The 19,160-nt window shown below is 41.4% G+C and overlaps 2 protein-coding genes across 4 annotated transcripts in view; one reads left to right on the forward strand and one right to left on the reverse strand.

The window, feature by feature from the left end:
* pds5a (PDS5 cohesin associated factor A) overlaps positions 1–11,721 on the forward strand; it is a 38,313-nt gene extending 26,592 nt beyond the window's left edge. For both annotated transcript variants that reach the window (XM_080759200.1, XM_080759201.1), the window contains exons 19-33: positions 1,247–1,407; positions 2,067–2,190; positions 2,662–2,820; positions 3,527–3,595; positions 4,021–4,157; positions 4,640–4,763; positions 5,229–5,433; positions 5,978–6,092; positions 6,523–6,655; positions 7,139–7,258; positions 7,417–7,479; positions 7,699–7,847; positions 7,962–8,052; positions 8,382–8,665; positions 11,329–11,721. In XM_080759200.1, the coding sequence (XP_080615326.1) occupies positions 1,247–1,407; positions 2,067–2,190; positions 2,662–2,820; positions 3,527–3,595; positions 4,021–4,157; positions 4,640–4,763; positions 5,229–5,433; positions 5,978–6,092; positions 6,523–6,655; positions 7,139–7,258; positions 7,417–7,479; positions 7,699–7,847; positions 7,962–8,052; positions 8,382–8,665; positions 11,329–11,332 (1,938 nt within the window). In that variant the 3' untranslated portion in view covers positions 11,333–11,721. The remainder of the gene's footprint in view (positions 1–1,246; positions 1,408–2,066; positions 2,191–2,661; positions 2,821–3,526; positions 3,596–4,020; positions 4,158–4,639; positions 4,764–5,228; positions 5,434–5,977; positions 6,093–6,522; positions 6,656–7,138; positions 7,259–7,416; positions 7,480–7,698; positions 7,848–7,961; positions 8,053–8,381; positions 8,666–11,328) is intronic.
* Positions 11,722–14,497: 2,776 nt separating this feature from the next.
* On the reverse strand, positions 14,498–18,940 carry ube2kb (ubiquitin-conjugating enzyme E2Kb). 2 transcript variants are annotated; one of them, XR_013963784.1, is made up of 8 exons: positions 18,529–18,940; positions 17,248–17,341; positions 17,048–17,106; positions 16,829–16,911; positions 16,529–16,628; positions 15,344–15,472; positions 15,062–15,130; positions 14,498–14,958 (listed from the first exon to the last, which is right to left on the reverse strand). XR_013963784.1 is itself a non-coding variant. In XM_080759264.1 (7 exons), the coding sequence occupies exons 1-7, from the start codon at positions 18,589–18,591 to the stop codon at positions 14,884–14,886; spliced, it is 603 nt and encodes a 200-aa protein (XP_080615390.1). In that variant the 5' UTR covers positions 18,592–18,938; the 3' UTR covers positions 14,498–14,883. The 2 variants fall into 2 exon arrangements, 1 of the variants encoding a protein (XP_080615390.1); XM_080759264.1 differs by lacking the exon at positions 15,062–15,130 and having other exon boundaries at positions 18,529–18,938.
* Positions 18,941–19,160: the final 220 nt, after the last annotated feature.

Below are 19,160 nucleotides of genomic sequence, written 5' to 3' on the forward strand. Positions count from 1 at the left end.
TGTTGTTGGCTTGTAGATTGGCTATTTTCGGTCATTAGTTATTTTAAGATGAAAGAGAGAAATTAAGGGCTGGCCCTAACTGATCTGGCCCTGAGGCCTGGTAGGGTTTGGGCAGAATTTGAGAGCTAGGGATGTGCCGATGAGACATTTTGGCCGATATCAATATCCGATATAATTAATTGCTGTTATTGCCGATAACCTATATTAACGATGTCGATATCATCTCATTCTGTATTAAAAAATATATAATTTTGTCCATTCTGAAAAAATACATATAACAGGGTGTCTTCACTGCAGGCTTAGGCAAGTCAGCTTTAACTTTAATACCTTTATATTTAATATTGTGAGCTTGTAGATCTGTTCAAGCTGTTACTTTGGGCTTGTTTATCTGTACAGACAGACCGATTAATCGCCAGTCAACACCATCTTCATAATAGATAAATAGTAATACACAAACCGATAGAACAGAACTATTATTTTTATAATTATGGATAAATACACAAACGGAACAGAACTATTATTTTTATAATCAGGCTTTTCATGGAGCCTGAGGCCAGGCCAGGCCCGGACCTACTGATTAGCATACATTTTAGGCCCGGCCCTAAAACATCGGGTCGGGCCAAGCTGACGTAGTCGGACCTGGTCGGGTTCGGGCAGAGTTTGAGAACACTAATGGTTGCCCACCTCGGCCACCTGCCACTGGCGGGTAAATAAAACCTTCGGGAAGGTGGAGTTTGCTTTCAGGTTGCCCGACCGGGCAAGTGCTCGTTAGAGAGAGGGTGCAACAGTCTATAAACACAACACAAGATATCAGTCGACTTATAACACCTGAGAGTGGCCAGAGTGCTCTGTCTTCTGGTCTGTGGAATGTAAAACATGAAGGCATCTGATTTACCTATAATGTGCCGTTTTCACTGTTGCTACAATTAAAAATATAAAATAACAAATGCGAATACGCTGCGCTGAGGCGTGCTGTTGTTGAAGGGAAAGGAGGAAATCCAAGGGAAAAGCTTTGCGACTATCGGACAAAAATGCTTTTTATTGAACAACGCGGAATGCACTGGTGCTAATCACCGACCTAGCAACATTCTAACATCCGTGGTGAGCGCTTTATATTTGAAATATGAATGTTTGTTTACACGTTTGCTCTGTAAATGTAGCAGCCGCGCAAAACAGGCTGAAGTTGCTGCATGACTGTCACGTTCCAGGGCTACCCCATGCTGAGCCCTTTCTCTGCCTCCTCCAGGTCCTGTCGTTCACACACCCCACAGCGTTCCACTCGGCAGAGACATACGAGTCTCTCCTCCAGTGTCTAAAGATGGAGGACGACAAGGTGGCGGAAGCGGCCATCCAGATCTTCAGAAACACGGGCCAGAAGATCGAAACGGAACTGCAACAGATCAGATCGTAAGAGACTGACAGATACATGGAGTGTTGTGGAACGAAGGAGGATACTGTAGTGCATTTTCTTTGCAGTTGATGTTTGCACTGGATCTATTTTGGGGGACAAACTGGATCAGGTCATTGGACCAACTGTGGATTAATCACTTAAATTAGCTATACGTAATAATATATATTTTGGGGTTGTCCTCAGGACAGCCAGCAATGGGTTTAATGCTCCCAAAATAAATGTAGTCTCTGACATCTCTAGGGGCCGCAATCTGCCTTCAAAGATGAGGAACAATGCATGAATTTGACTGTCCACTTCCTGATTGGCTAGTAATTTGCCACGGAAAAGGTTTGGACCAATGACAAAGCTTCTAGGAAAATCCTGGCGTGCAGCCTGCGGCCGTTAGAGGTGTCACAGAGACTAGATAGAACATTTTGGGAGCATTTAATTCATTGCGGGCTGTCTGACAAAATAATAATGATACTAATAAACCAGTCATTAAAAGGTTATTTATATTATTACTTGTAGGTAGTTTAACCCTATATATTTAGTTGACCAGGGTCCTTCAAGGATCTATAATTGGTCCTCTACTTTTTGTCTCTCTGCACCAAATGTCATGTGATTAAAATACATTTCAACACTGTCTCCATTGATCTGTCCCCTCTGTGCTCACTAGGACACTCATTCCCGTACTGCATCAGAAAGCCAAGCGGGGCACCCCCCACCAGGCCAAACAGGCCGTGCACTGCATACACGCCATCTTCAACAACAAGGAAGTGCAATTGGCACAGATCTTTGAGGTGGGTCACTTCCTCTGCTTTTGCCCTGCCTGAATTTGCACTTCAAAATAGATGATCGTCTAGTTCAGTGGTTTCAACCCTTTTCATATCAAGGCCCAATTATTTATTCGTCATTTGAGCCACAGACCAACATTTGATTCAGACCCAAAACTAAAGATTTTGTTGTCATTGGATAAGATTTTGTCCACAATTCCTTGCTGTATTGATTACATTCTCTAATTGTGTAGACTTCTTGTAAATTACCAGCTGCAAACAATAAGGTGAAACGAAATGGACCCATAAGGGTCCATTTGTTTTCATTTTACGCTCTCAATAGTTCTATAAGGGTCCATTTGGTTACCAACTCCTCCATCATTTAGCTGGGGACAACCTGGAACCTGCTCAAGGACCACTGGTTGAAAACCACCGGTCTATTTGGTTATGTTCCATTCTACACATTTGTCATCTTTTGTCCCATTTCCCCTCCCGCAGCCTCTGTCTCGTAGTTTGAACGCAGATGTCCCAGAGCAGCTGATAACTCCTCTGGTGTCCCTGGGCCACATATCCATGCTGGCCCCAGATCAGTTTGCCTCGCCCATGAAGTCCATTGTGGCCAACTTCATTGTCAAGGACTTGCTCATGAATGACAGAGTATGGAACGAAGCGGTGTAGTCGCACACACACACACACACACACACACACACACACACACACACACACACACACACACACACATTCTGAAGTATTGTATACCCCATTATACTTATTCAAGGGGTGATTACTCAGCATTTCTCATATATAATACATAAAGAGAAAGACATAACATAGCCATGGTTCTTCTTAACCACCAAACTTGCAAGTTTTCATTTTTTATCCATATGGTTTCAGTATTTACTTGTACATGTAATAAGTAAGTAAGTAGGTCATGTGGCCTTCATGTAATAATATTGACAATTAACAATCAATCATTGAAACCCCCCCCCCCCAAGGACCCCTGGGGAGTCTCTGGGCAATGTTGAGGCCATGGAATAAAGTTTTCAGTCATTTGGATTCCATAGAAGTCAACATGTCTTCTATAGAAGTGTGTGCTGCACCAAAACTATTGTCTGTTATTAGTTATTTCAGTTAGCTGTATGGTTACCAAAACATCGTAATTTGACATATTGTGTTAAGTGCTAGTGTGTGTGGTGGCTCCTTTCACGCCGTTTCACAAATTACTTGGCCTAGCAACATTTTTCCGTCTTTTTATTTTGTTTTCATCCATGTGTTGAGGCCCAGAGACCCCCGGTTGAAATATATGACGGGACAGTGTTAATACTTTCTAATGCAATCTGTCCTGAACCTTTGTTTTGTCAAGTCAATGGGGAACAAGAATGGGAAGTTGTGGACATCCGATGAGGAGGTCTCGCCTGAGGTTCTAGCGAAGGTAAGACCCTTTAAAACACATGTGAGAGTTAAGGATGCTTTATCCGAACATGGATCAAGAACAATCCTGTGTTGATGACATGATTGTGGCTTGAACCTTTGTTCTAAAAACGCAAACACATGTGTGAAAGAGTGCTGTTTCCTCTATAATCCCATTCGAATGATGATGCTTTATTATTTTTTACATTAAAATATATTTGACTATGAAAACAAATAGCCTCTCCATCCACCAGGGCTGTTGATGGCCACAGGTCGACGTTGTAGCGACAGCACACACAATGTTATATAGATTAACTTTCATGTTGTACTAATTATGAAAGTTTCTTAAACTTTCAAATGAAGTTTCGTTCCCACGGCCCTTGTAACAGATGTCGTTGGGTCAGCGAGGCAGTGTTGTTAAACACCTCTTCCTTCCTCTTCCTCCAGGTGCAGGCCATCAAGCTGCTGGTGCGCTGGTTACTAGGGATGAAGAACAACCAGTCGAAGTCGGCCAACTCCACCCTGCGACTGCTCTCTGCCATGCTGGTCAGTGAGGGAGACCTCACGGAGCAGAAGAAGATCAGGTAATTCTCAGTACCCAGGCTTTATTCGGCTCAAGATGACTTTATTTTTTCTCCCAAGGGAGAAATTTGTCTTGGCCACAAGGGCCCACACTGCAGCAAATTGTACAATACAATACAATTGAGGTACACAGTGACTTGTACAACATCTAAGTAACACACACGCCAAAATACCTAGTCCAAAAGAGAGAGCAGCACCCTAGTACCACCTCAAAACCTTCTACCCCTACCCTGTCTGCCCCCTGCAAAGACTCTGGTAAGGAGTGTGATTGACAGAGGGACAAAGGGATGCTTGTACCAATTATACCTATTATATTTGCACGCATTAGAAATGCCTTCTAAATCAGTACATCTGTGCGTATGTATGCCTTTGGACCTCTCAGCTTCCCAGAAGAGAAGACTCTTCAATATTAAAAAAAAAACAAATAGCAGATGTACAAGCTTGTGGCACTGAGCAATGATTAATTAGTCTCTCTCCTTTACAGTAAGTCAGACATGTCTCGTCTGAGGTTGGCTGCAGGTGGCGCCATCATGAAGCTGGCCCAGGAGCCCTGCTACCATGAAATCATCACACCTGAGCAGTTCCAGCTCTGTGGCCTGGTCATCAATGTCAGTCCTCTCTCTCTCTCTCTCTCTCTCTCTCTCTCTCTCTCTCTCTCTGTGTATGTGTGCGTAACTGTGTATGCATAAAGGGATCATTTATACCCATAATCATGCAGTTTGAATCTTCTGTTTTGATTTGCTTTGATTTCCTGCTATATTTAACCACATGTCTACGAACGTGAGTTTGTACAGTGGTTCCCAAACTTTTTAGCCTGGGACCCAAGCGCGCAATGCAGCGCGTGCTTGTAGATCGGCTATTTTCACTACTACTTAAACATTTGTTTTCTGATTTATAAAATGTATTTGATTATTTTTTAATTCATGAAAGATTTTGCGTTCTTGGGGATTTTTTTCTTCTTTTGAATGTTTTTCTCGTGGCCCATGAAAATGTGTCCCACTGTTTGTGAACCAGTGATCTAATTGTGTCAGCCTTTTCCCTGCCTCCTCCTTCTCCTCTGCCCTGCCATGCAGGATGAGTGCTACCAGGTGCGTCAGATCTATGCCCAGAAGTTGCACTTGGCGCTGGTGAAGCTGATGCTGCCCCTGGAGTATCTGGCCGTGTTTGCACTGTGTGCCAAGGACCCCGTCAAGGAGCGACGCGCTCACGCCCGACAGTGCCTGCTCAAAAACATCACCGTCCGCCGCGAGTTCATCAAACAAAACCAACTGCCTCAGGGTGAGTGAGTTCAGGGTTGCTTGGACTGAATTACATTCACCGTTGATCACCATCATTATCCCATAAAGACCTGAGAACAGATTCTACAAAATGTCTTCCAAATCTGAAAGTTTCTATGTCAGTGGTTCTCAAACTATTTCATGTCAACTTAAGAACCCCCAAAATTATATGTAATTGGCTGCCAAACTCCATCTGAAAATATGTTGTTCCAGGGACCCCCAGAAGCAAAGATATGAGTTAAAAACGTTTGCTGTGAAATTGATAATATATTCAAAAGATTTTCACACGTTTTCACGAATTTTCAAAAATAGCGGATCGAGTGCTATGAGCTTGTAGATCTGCTATATTTCAACAGTTAAAGTTTAAAATAATGGTTAAAGTGGTTAAAAGCTATAAGGTGACACAGATGCGTCCTCAGGACTAAATGGGTTATGAGAACACGGCTAGAATTCGTATTATGTCAGTGGTTGATAAGAACTTACAATATAAGTAATAAAGAGACGTAACATGAACTTTATTACTTATGGCTTTTTTGTTTTTACAGAAAAGATGTTGTCGCTTCTTCCCGAGTACGTGGTTCCCTTCATGATTCACCTGCTGGCCCATGATCCAGATTTCACCAAACCGCAGGAGTATGACCAGTTAAAGGACATCAAAGAGTGAGTCATACGTGTCATCTGGCATGTTTAAAGTTAAAGGACGGACCACTTGTCCACTTCACCACTTTTCAACCTATCTTCATATAATTGGTCCTCACTAATCATGATAAAATAGCAAAAGATCTACTCAGTGTGGGCAGTTCAGAAACCCGTACACATCAAATCCAAGCTAATAGAAACTGCAGGCTTTCTGTTCCTTAAAAGTTGCAATGCGAAAATGGAAGCCATCGTTCTCATGATAATACAGATCTAAATGTATGTTTTAAAAAAATCTTCCTAACGATGACACTGGTGGACGGGTTTCTGAACTGCCCACAGCCCTCCCATGATTGATATTAAAGGATTTCATTTTATAGCGCTTTTCTATGCACTACGTGCTTACTCAAAGTTTGGCACAGTTTCTCAGTACCGAGTTTCATTTATCCAACAGGTGCCTGTGGTTCATGCTGGAGGTTCTGATGACCAAGAATGAGAACAACAGCCACGCCTTCCTGAGGAAAATGGTGGAGAACATCAAACAGACCAAGGACGCACAGTGTCCGGAAGACGCAAAGGCCAATGAGGTAACGTTAGCCGAGTTAACAGAATACCAGTGGTGGAAAAAGTACTCAAAGTTACTCAAAAGTATCAATACTGCAATGTCGAAGTACTACCGTTACAAGTAAAGGTCTGGAATTCAAAATGTACTTGAGTAAAAGTACAAAAGTATTGGCATCAAGATGTACTTAAAGTACCAAAAGTACTCATTATGCAGAATGTCGAATGTTTCAAGTTTTCAAGTTTAAAAATCTTTTGAAAATAGTCTATCTACAAGCTCACAATGCGTTGCATAGCGACACATTGGATGGAGTAGAAGTAAAAGTTTTGGAAATTGAAAATTCTCAAGTCAAGTACAAATGCCTCAAGGTGTACTTAAGTACTGTACTTTGGTAAATGTACTTAATGTTACAGTGCCTTGTAACACAAATTCTGAGCCTCTCTCTGTTTCTCAATTTCATTATATTTTGTACTGCCATGTCAATGTGCCTCATTTTCCATGGTTACAGAAGCTGTATATTGTGTGTGATGTCGCCCTCTTCGTCATCGTCAACAAGAGCACAGCATGCTTCCTGGATCCTCCCAAAGAACCCATCCTACCTGACAAGTTCTACATTGCGCAGGACAAGGTGATATCTTTGTTTATGCATTCACATATAGTTTAGTTTTAGTTTGTTTTGACAATAATCTTTCTAAATCACTTATTATGACATGCCCAGAAATGGGAACGCTGTGGTTCAAGTGGTTTTAGTGATTGTGCTCATCACCAATTTCTTTTGCTCGACAGGACTTCAAAAATGACAAAGACTATCTTTCTGCAGAAACCAGACAAGTGCTTCTCACCGGCAAGGTAAGTACATAGTACATAGTACATAATGGGCTTAATTTGTAGATTTTATCATACTCTGTTGCAAACGTTTCCACAAATAATTGGCATTAGCAAGTATTAACCACTTCCTTTGACCAATACCAATAGACCAATAAACGAAAGACAGTCCTGGTTGTTTAAACATAAATGCACCCCCACTACTGCTTTGTTCTCACCCTAACGTTACGGCCATCTCCACAGCCTAAGCCCTCTCCAGTTCTGGCAGCAGTGAACAAGCCTCTGACCGTACCAGGGAGGAGGGTCTACGTCAAGCCCACTACGGGCTCAGACACAGCCAGCAACGCCAGCACCAACTCCCAGCCGAGCTCTCCAGCCCTCAACAAGAACAGGTAGACAGAAAGCCCCCACACACACACTGAACTCCCATTCTCCTGCATGGTTTGTTGACGCACGTGCACACATTTTTGAGGAAAATGTTTTTACTTTTCTCGTTTCTCCCATAGCAACAGTAATGTGGGAACAGAGTCGTCGGAGAGCGGAGCACGGGAAAACGAGGAGAACCCGATCATCAAGAATAATGACAACAACGCAAAGGTAAATAAAACCTAGACAGGATCTACACAGGGTCTAAGAAAGGTAAAGCAATAATACCGGTATGTACTTGAAGGTTATTAAAAGAGAAAAGGAACCGAATATGTATTCAACATCAATTGGCATTGAACATTAAAAATGTGTTTTGTAAGTAACCCTCTGTGTTCAAAAGATGTAGTGGGGCTATTCCATATACTAAAGCATGTGTAGACAAGAAACAGATTGGCTTTTTTTGTTATTCAATAAATCTAATATGATACTTTTAAAATGGTCATAAATGTACTGCTCAATACACATGCTCATGGATCTTCATCAAGCGTTTCCTCTCTCAGGAGGAGGTAGGCCGGAATGCGACCACCCCTGACGCTACGACGGAGGCGTCGCCCGTCAAGCGGCGCGGGCGTCCCCCCAGGGGGTCTGCGCCCGCAGCGCCCCCTGTGACCATGGCCGACAAGGAGGGAGTGGCGGTGGTGACGGGGGGCGCGGGGGCTGGCAGAGGGAGGAAGAGGGCGGCTGACCCTGCTTCCGACAACTCGGCGGACTCCATCAACATCAAGATGTCAAAACAGCAGCAGCAGAAGGACGAAGGCACGAAGAGACAGATCGACTTACAGAGGTGAGCCCGTTGATGGAACGGGGGTGTAATGTGACTGAGTACATTTACTTGACACTTTATTTTACCATGAATATTCAGAATAAAGGTGCTAGAGTGCCCAGCAGATGAGGCAGAGTTTACTCTAAAAAGCCCCGCCTTCCATTATCCCCCAAAACAGGGAGACATAATCTTCCATTATTATGTCTAAACTCTCTATAGAAGCGTTTATATTCCAACCGAGATGCTAGGTTAAGTCAGAAATGAAGACGGAACATTGCCGTTTTAGTCAAAACCATGGAGAGCGCCGTAGATTTAGAGTTATGAGCCACTTTAGTCGGGCGTAAACAAGGAAGTGAATGGCAGTGCGCATGCGTGAAACAGGTGAAGAAGGAATGGCAACAAAAAAAAAGGTATTGAGGTATTGATTATGAGTATTTCCAATACTTTTACTTCTACTCTACTAGATCTTGGAGACAAATATTATACTTTTACTCCACTACAATTATTTGAAAACTTTTATTTGTAGATTTGTAGATCAGACCTAAATACATTTCGGCCATTTGAAAATAGCTGATCTACAAGCTCACAATGCATAGCGATGCGACGCATTTTGAGCTTAATGTAGACCCTGTAATTTTCAAAAGAGTTTTATACATTTTGAAAACTTCAAATGAAAAATTCTGCCTAATGAGTACTTTCTACTTTTGGTACTTTAAGCACATTTAGATACAATACTCTTATACTTTTATTCAAGTATATTTTGAATTCCGGACTTTTACTTGTAATTTCTACATTGCAATATTGATACTTTTACTTAAGTAGAAAATGTGAGTACTTTCCCCACCGCTGGAATAAAGGCACCCGGGGCAACAGTTTAGGAAGACTATTTTGGTTACTGTGATGAAAAGAGAGGAACGAGTTTTAAGTCTGAACTTTTGGGCAAATTATAACTTGACACAGAATTCTGTCATCTGTTAGCATTTAGCTTGACTGAACTGTACATATTGCATACAAGGTTTGGGGGGTATAAATGAGAAGGAGCACCCAGCCTTGTCTTTGTGTAAAAGTTGTTTGGAATCCGTCGCCAATTATGTCATTGATGGGCAGGTTTCTGTGTACAAGGACATGGTACCGTATTATCATAATGAGCAATTATTGTTTACAATTTCTAGAGCGACTTACAGGTCAACATAAGAACATGGAGGAAGTTCTCATTAAGGAACCAAATGGATATCCAAACAATGGCAAATCACAGTAGAACACTGAATAAGCTCCTTCACTTGATGGCTCTGGTTTTTCTCCAGGTCTTTGCCCCTGAGCAGAGAACAGGATCCAGTGAAAGACAGGGAGAGTGGAGAAGTGACGTGGACAAATGTAGGAATTGCCTTCCTCCTGGACAGTGAGGATGATGATGTCAGAGAGCTGGAGATTAGCCCAGAGAGTTCTCTCTGGTAGGAACAATGTGTGCAGCAAAGTTGACACCAGTGTTACGCCAGGGCTCCACCAGACGCGTTGCGTCTCCGTCGCGTCATGACAACGTCAACGTCACGCTAGAGGTGCTCCACCGCGGGCTTTTGCGCGTCGGCAACATTATGGACAATGTATTGTAGGTACATGCGTGCGTCAAAAAACGAACCGGGGCAATTTTTGAATCACCGAACGCAGCACAACGCAACGCGGGCAGTGGAGCCACCCTCCATTGATTAAAAGGGAACATTCCCAACGCTGACGGAGACGCGACGCTGACTTGACGCGGACGTGCCCGGTGGAACCCTGGCGTTAGGGGCAGCGCCCTCTGGCAGGCAGCAAGAGACCAACGGGGAGACATGACAGGGATACTAACAGTGAGTTGGTGAATTTTTGCTATTTGCTAAAATTTTGTCAAATGCCAGCAAATGGCAAAACATCTGATTGCCAATACTGGCCCAAACAATGTTTGCCAGGGGATACACATTTTCTCTGACTTAACTACCCTGAGCGTCAGTGGTCTTCTAAGGTTGGTTATGTGAAAGTTGCATTGGCCCTGATGAAAAGGGACTTTTAGGTGGGTTTCTCGAGTATTCATCCAAAAGAGAGACAATGGAGACATCAGGATGGGGGACTCTGGTCCTATCCTGGTGCACTCAGTTGCACTGGGTGCGTTGCTACATTTGCTAGGTTTTAAATGGCCTCTCGTGCATGAGATAGGTGTGTTTTTGCCATTGCTGAAACTAATAATAATCCTTGTGTATCTATGAATGCATCATTCGCAAATGGCTTCCCTTGTGTCCAGCACACATTTGAGTCATGCTTTGTATGTAACGTCACTTGTGGAAAAATGGACTGACTGAATAGATTTTGTGGCAAGTCTGTACCCCATTAGGAATTTTAGGAATTGGCAGATCGCCAAAATGTGATCTGAAGACATTTGGGAGTTTGGACAGAAATGTTCCACTTCCAGGTATAGGAACGAAATAAGAATGTTATTTAACATGTAGCCTAAAGGAAATTTCAAATTAACGTTTTGGCTCAAACAGTTTAATATTGTGTCTTCGTATTTGCTTCTAGTACAGTATTTCTTTTTTTTAATATATTTTTTTCTAGAAACCCTGCTCATTAAGTTTACCTGTTTCCAAATTAGAATATTCTTATTTGCTGTTATTCTTGTATTTTCTTGATAATAGTTGTAATTATTTGTCTTTCAGGTAAAGAGGAGACCACTGAGGGCCAGATCAAGACTGTAGAGAACATAGCAGAATCCCTCATGCCCCCCCCACCCCCCTTCCTTAGCCCCTACACATGCTTTCTGACTCTAAAGCTCTTCTGGACACGTGATCGTGATGGACCTTTCGTACCCATACATATACAGTACATACACACACACCACTGATACTAGAAGGTTTTAAACACCTCGTAGTTATGAATGGAAGCTCATTGTATGTAGATCTTAATCTCAAAAACATGTATTTTTTTCCTTTGTGTTTGTTGCTCTTTGCTTCTTTTGTGGAGCTGTTTTTAAAAGAAGAAAAAAAGGATGGACATTTTACAAACGTTTTAATCTGGTTATGATTGTTGCTTATTAAATTCCCTGGGAAAATATTATGTCTCCTGGTGTCTTACTCAAGTCTTTTTTTTACTAGGCAATGTTTAAATTTCATTTTTGCTAACCTGTTGAGTGTTTTGCTAATTATAAACTTACATGGCAACTTCCAGTTAAACATTTTAGATCTTGGAATACAAAAATAGCTAAAGATTGGTTCACTATCAAGTTCAAGGGAATGAAAATGTCCAAGTAAAACCCTATTCCTCTTGATAGTGGATATTTTGTTATAAACTTAGTAATGTTAAATGTCATGGACAGGGACAAAGTGAATGGCTTTATTATAAACAATTTAATGGAAATTAATTAGTCTTTTGACTAAAAGAAACCAATATCCTAAGCTCCTTTCACTTAATTTATACTGGGAAGAGGATATTGAATAGGGGTGGGTGACGTGACATGGTGTCCCTGGCTGTCCTCAGTGTCACTCATGTATAAAAAAAAAATATATTTGATGATAAATTGGGTATGATAAACATTAAGTACTTAACTGTGGATTTCACAATTATTTATATTTTTATGTACAGTATTGCCGTTTTGTCAGTAATATTTTGTAGTTAAAATGGGTTCACAGCTGTTTTATCATTTAATTATTCTTCAGAAAATAAATGCTTTTACATTTTCTTGTACAGTGCATTTGTTTTTGTCCCAGCATGTTGTAAAGAAGACTTGACTTGGCCCAACCAAGAGACACGGAATGCAAATCGTTGGTTTTCTAGATTTTTTTAATCAAAGAAACATGACACTGTCACAATAAATAACCATGCTTTGTACTGTTGATGCTTGCGTCCAGAGGGGGAAAAAAATGGAAAATAAATTCCCAATCCTAACAGAATCCCAGATGCAACAACCCAATTTTTTCCCCACGTCATCGTGCAATATTGAACATTGTGATAACATCCATCAGTAAGACAGGGTAAGTGTCTTTGTCTGGTTTTCTTACAAAATATAAATCCGGCCTTCAATGGTGCACTCTAGTAATAATCAGAATGCTCTTATTGATAAAGAGCCTTCACTATTTACAAAAGAAGCACATGTGCCTACACCACGTATTTGGATCTAGTCTGATGCACTTCACTGTTGGGTGGTCAGCTTCTGCTCTCCATCTCCTAGTCATACTACATGCTACTGGGTTGGTAGGGGTAGTGCAAGGAGGGCAAGCAAAAGGGGGGTATGTGTGTCTTCGAAGGAGGCAGTGAGGATGCATGGATACCCCACTAATCTATGCTAAGCAGTCCATTTCTTGTGAATTTTGCTCACGGTACCTCAGTAAAAGAAAAAGTCTTGCAAATATTTTGCAGGCCTGCCATCTGATATTAAATAACAGAGGAATTCCAGCCTCCATATACCATCCATAAGACTTGAGTTTAGCACAAGCTTGACCATCTCACGCGGTTACAAATGAGGGCATTGCCGACTGTACACCATGGACATGGTCCAAGTTTTGATTGCCTCCAGCTGGATTGTGTGACCAAGTCAGAGCAGAGAAAAGAGATCTCATACTGATCTCTGGAAAGGTTAATATATCTCCTTCAATTTATATTAGGATCTTTAAGATGGTGAGATGCTTTTAAATCTGGCAAAAAGCATGTTGTGCCTATGGTTAGTGATCTGTACAAAACAAAACCTACTCAGCTCTTCTAATGCAACATCCAGCATGTTTTTTTTATCAATTACTGATTCTAGGTAAATCTATTCATGATGGGATTTCTCAGAAACATATTGAGGTAAAATAAACAGCGAAGCTTGAAATTTCACAAAACTATACCACACTGGATGTGCCTAGTGGTTAGTTTTGTAGCCATCAAGGTGGCTGCTATACAGTAGAACTGGATAAGTTTTTAGCACTATTATAGTTCACTCCAAAGGAGGATGCCAGTAGTTAGATAACTATGTAACTTGGCCAGGAAAGCCTATTAGAAGGCAACATACTATAACGTGCAAAGAAGCACAGACACAATAAAAGGTTAGTGGTACAGCGGAGAAGGTGGTATGTCTTTACTTTAAAAAGGACCTAGCAGCCTGAGCAGGTTGTTCTGTAACCCCCTTGCAATACAATCAGGACCAGTATATTGGCTGTGCCACTCACTATAACACAGTCTCGGCCACTCAAATGTACTTGGAATAAAATGGAAATCATTTTAGAAAACAAGGTAGACATTAGGTATAGCAAGGTAGGACTTATGGACCACAAAAGGATAAAAAGATATTTCCATGTATTTGTAAACTAGGTATAGTTTATATTTAAAATAATTTGTTTTACAATGTCATGTAAGAAAGAAAAGTATATCCCAATTTATTTTCAAATTTACACACTTATATATCTATTTACAGATAACTTTCTTCCTGCTGTGCAGGTGTTAAGAGAATGCATGTATGTTTGTCTGCTTCTATAAATTAGACCCTAAAATCCATATCCAAAACTCTGCAGGTGTTGGACTCTAACATTAAGGAAATCCCACACACCACTCTTGCACCACAACAGCATCTATTTAGCCCAATCAAGGCTTTAGTCAGGGTATTAAATGTCCATCAAAAGAATACTCTGACAATCGTCCAACTGGGATGAAATAACAGAATAACTGACAATGTACAGGAAGTGCAGTTTGAGGGGTTTCCCTTTTGTTTTAGGATGATTCTACAGATTAAAATGTAACCAGGTGGTGGCAGTTATTCTTTGAAGTAACAGGAAATCTTGTCAAAAGTTTTAGAATTAAACTTCAGAATCAATCTTGTGCCAAGTTGCCCCCCCACCACCCCCCCCCCCCCCCCCCCACCACCCCAAAACAAAGCGGGTCATAAATGGCGTCATGTTTAGGTTTGTCTGATTTCTTTTTGGGCGGGACATGATTAAGTTAGTGGAAATTCAAAGTGGAAGAAAACACATAATTCAAATGGAGAAGAGTAATGAATGGCGAGAGACAGTAGGCAGCAAGGTGGTGTGCATATTGGCGATTGTGACAAGTTTATAGCATACAAACTTGTAACAACACTCCTCCCTCCCCCCCCCCCCCCCTCCCCTCTCAAAAAAAGAGGGAAAAAAAAGAAAAAGGCTCAGTTTGATGGATGTGGTTGGCGGGAGTTTCAATGTAATGGAAGGCAATGGTGAAATGGCAACCGGGAGAAGTGGGTGTTGGGGATCATCAAGCCTGGCTGAGACTCAGTTGCTGAGGAGCAGCTCTGTTGCCGTTTCCACATCCCAAGATTTTGAAGACAAGGCTGCTATTACTGCATTCTGGAAGGAAGGAAAGAAATTACTTGCGTGTGATCAAACGCTATGTCAAACAGTGACCTTCCCCACTACTACATACAAAGTTGTTTTAACTTGAGGTAATGACCTGAAGGAGGGAGAAGGGATGGCATTCCTCTTGTTAACATAAAATATGTAATGCACCCATTCTCTATACCTGTATATTTTCATTGAAACATCAGAGAAAGAGATGGTTTATATTCACACCATGCCCCTTTCAAAATCAGGTGTATTGGCATATAGTATTTTGAAATAAGACTCAACAAGTCCTTCAACAAGGTTGCCTTGCAACTAAACCCATTAAGCTATGCTGTCCCATACTATGCTTCATTCGATATTAATTTAGCCTGAGAAAAAAAGTGATACTGACCTTATCAAAGCCCATAGCACAGAGTTTGTCTATTTTACGCGTGTAGTCGGGACTGGAAACAGGAGCACCTGCGTACACGTGGGACCACAGTCGTGCCGTCTGTTTGAACATCTCTGGGTTCTGCTTATACTGTGGGAGCAGAGAGAACAATTACATCCTAAAGAAGGCATATCTCCATGTTGGTGTATAAATAGCATACATAACTTGTTGGTATTAGATGTGTGCAGCCTGTATTATTAATTTGATTTACTCTATGGGTCTCAAAGTACCAACAAATATTAGTTTCGTCACAAACCAGATTGAGAAAGGTTGCATTCAACCTGTTGTGGGCAAATCTAAAAATAAGTACTTGTATCTACCCTTACAGTGCAACAATCCTTTCTGCATGTTTATTTGATATGCTTCCAAAATAACTCAATAACAACGGATGGCCGAGAGATTAGGTTTTCAGTAAAAAAAAAGTCAAGGTCACAATCAAGGTCATGCTCAAAATACAGAACAGGCGGGTGTATTTTAATGACACTTGATGTGGGGTACAGGCTTTAGTTCCGACATACTATTGGTCCGACTGTCATTAGACAGACACCGTACCCAAAACCCTAACCGCAAGCATGGCGCAACGTATGTCGGACCAGCGCATTGTTGGGAGTGACGGGTCATTTCCACATGTCACACCTTTGGTGTTGGATCTGCGTGTGCATCCCATTCACTTTTGGGTCAAAAAGATCAAGGGCAGATGCCTGGTGGACAAACCATTTGTTTTCTTACCTAGTTTTAACTTGACCCTTTTTTGTTTAGCCGAGCTGGGTTCCATGATATTGATTGTTGCCATGCTTTTAACCCTGTACCACTATGAGATTTGTGATAATGTAAAGTGCTTTATAAATAAAATGCATTATTATTATTACCATCATTATGCTCCTAGTGAGTGTTAGGACTCAGGTTCGACCCCTGTATTGCATCTCTCTCAAGCATACAACAATAAAAAGACAGTGTACCTCATCCTTAACTATTATATGACCTGTCAACTATCAACTTGCAAAACAAAATGACATGCTTTAGCTTGCAACTTCACCAGCCTTGCCAAACCTGTTTGCTTCTGAACAGGGAGAGAAGGTATGTTTGAAATGGAGAACCTGAGCATTATTCTCTTATCCAATAAAAAAATAAAACATTGTTCATTACCTGGTTTGCTACTACTGCATCCTGTGGGTCATCTGGCTCAGCAGCAGCAAGGAGAGCTTGTAGAGATAACAGCACTGTCCTCAGGGTCATAGCAGCCGCCCTGGACATAACAGGAGGACAGGGGTGGACATAAATAGAGTGGGTATGATTAAACGATTGGCGGAAAGAACAGAAAGCAAGTTAGAGGTGCTGGCAGCGAGTGTAAAATGTATTAATTTGAAGTGCTGCCAAGTCTATTATATAAAGCACACTGGAACGATGTTTGATGTTGGTCACTAAATGCAGGCATTGTTTACCTACCACTGGTCTTTTAAAATGTCCAGACAAATTGCTCCTGTCACAGAGCTGATGTTTGGATGCCATATCTTAGTTATGAATCGCACCTAAGAGAGAGAAAGATGCGAGATTGAGAAAAAGAATAGGAATAGTATGTGTGCGAGAGAGTGTGTGTAGCTTCATGTATAGATAGTTTATATCATTTCTGCAGAGCAAGTGGTTGGGTGATACTGGAATACATACCTTTGGTGGGTTAAATGGATACGTTTCTGGGATTTTTATTTCAAGCTGATACCTTCCACCTTAGGAAGGAAAGACATGAAACACAATCACACTGATCATGATGATAATGAGGAACCAACAAATAAACTTGATTGACTAGCATGACATTTTAATGGGTACACACAGCACTGCTAATTGCACAAAAAAGACATGGGTACTACCTTCATATGGTGTGTCTGGTGGACCTGCTATTTCCCCTCTCAGCTCCGTGAAGTTCTCATCCACTAAATCTACTTTAATTTGGTTTTTACTTGTCTGTCAGGGAGAACAAAAATTGATTAGGACAATAACATTGGTGGGGAATAGGTTTCAGGTGGTCACAGTAATGGATCACAATCTATCGTATATAAAATCACAGATTCTGACATCATAAGACTGTTACTGACAGGTTAATAACGATGACAAGTCATAGAAATACCATGGAGTTTCAGTCTAAAGCTAGTTAGCAACACAGCTAAACCAAATTGTTAACTTCGGAACATTTCATGTGTAACAACTGTCTGCAAGGTGACATAATAAAAGCTTCGCCTTAGCTTGGACAAATCCATTTAACTTGGGACACGTGACCGACCACTAATTAATGTCAAGTTAATGTGGACAAGTTTCTTAGTTAAGTTAGCCTGAGACAGAGAGAGCCGTCACTGCATGGCTAATGTTAGCAGAGACATAGCTGTCAAAACGCTGCTAAAACAAGCTTGTTGGGCGTTGATCACGTCTTCTAACATAGCATTATAAACATGTAATGACTCATAAAGAGTGTCACAGATGCCATCAGCAAGCAATGGTGTTTGTTAGGACGGAGTAATGAAACGAGAGGCCTGTAAATCCGCGGGGTTTCCTACGTGAACACCCGCTGCCACCTGACAGATATTCATCCGATCAAAATACCTTTCAGTCGTAAACATGTCATGGTTTTTTTCCGAGCGTAACGATCGGAAAAAACACAACATGTTTACGACTGAAAGGGCGTTTTCAGCGCATGATCATTGTTTTGTTTTTTTTGCCATATCGTTATCTTGTTATGATGATGAAGTGGTTGTCAGCTAGCTAGGTTAACGCTAGCCAACCTCAATATCATGACACTAATCGTCATTAATTTATACTTCGTCGTATACATACGACACCTTTCTCATTTGAAAACAACGAAGTGTTTTTGTAGTACTGCGACTAAAGTATATAAATACCGCCGTATCGGTTTTAGATCACTAACAAACAAGCTCAACAACTCCCAATTTATCCCAGGCCTCACTTCCCTTCCTCCCCATCACAATCCACAACACACACAAGCTAACGTTAGCCCAAAGTAAAATAGCAGTGAGAGCCGCAACAAAATGACATGAGACAGGACTATTTCATTTGACCACATTAAAACCCACTTCAACACAACAACACATCGTTCGTTTACAGGGTGTAAAAACCGTTTCGCCAAGTGGCGTCCACACCTCTTCGCTTTTAAGAACTTCCTTGAACTCCCGTTTGATCCTCTGGACCGCGATGTTAGCCATGGTTCTGACTGTTCCTCTCCTGTCCTAGGCTGTCCTGTCTGTCTGTGTCTGTCTGTGTGGAGCTGCGCCCAGATCAGACCAGCTTCTCCCCCGGTGTGTTTGTGGCTCCTGGTCGTGGCTCGCTGCTGCTTTTCTCCACGATGGAGGATCTCGATCTTCTTCTTCCTACGTTTCACTTTCCAGCTAAATGATAATAATAATGATTAAAAACACGGCACCCCTTCAACAAACTAAATTAGACGGCAAGAGGCGGCATTGGGTTGTGTATATGAATGTGGCCCGCGTCACTCAGTCTCTAGAAATATTATTCACATTCCACGCAAACAGTCAGTGATTCAATGGTAGCAAATCGTGGAGACGCTGGAATGTTCATTATAGTGGACAATGATGTGAACTGAAATGATTTGTGTTTTTCGGGATATTTCTCATTTTCTCCTGTGAGAGGTGAGCAGGTGAGAGGCACAAATAGACACAAATAATGTTATCTTTACTGACTGACGATATAAATCTGAGGCATTATTATTATTATTTAATAATAAATACTGTGTTAATTTAACTCTGCGAGTTGC

Source organism: Protomyctophum bolini (genome assembly GCF_963924005.1).
Source record: "Protomyctophum bolini genome assembly, chromosome: 3".
NCBI lineage: Eukaryota > Metazoa > Chordata > Actinopteri > Myctophiformes > Myctophidae > Protomyctophum > Protomyctophum bolini.

Excerpts from the sequence above, each read along its gene's own strand:
- ube2kb (XM_080759264.1), bottom strand. The coding sequence starts at position 18,591 with ATGGCTAACATCGCGGTCCAGAGGATCAAACGGGAGTTCAAGGAAGTT. Across the intron at positions 17,342-18,528 it reads AAGTTCTTAAAAGCGAAGAG|ACAAGTAAAAACCAAATTAA; the intron begins GTGTGGACGCCA and ends TCTCCCTGACAG. Across the intron at positions 14,959-15,343 it reads GTGCTATGGGCTTTGATAAG|AATGCAGTAATAGCAGCCTT; the intron begins GTCAGTATCACT and ends CCTTCCTTCCAG.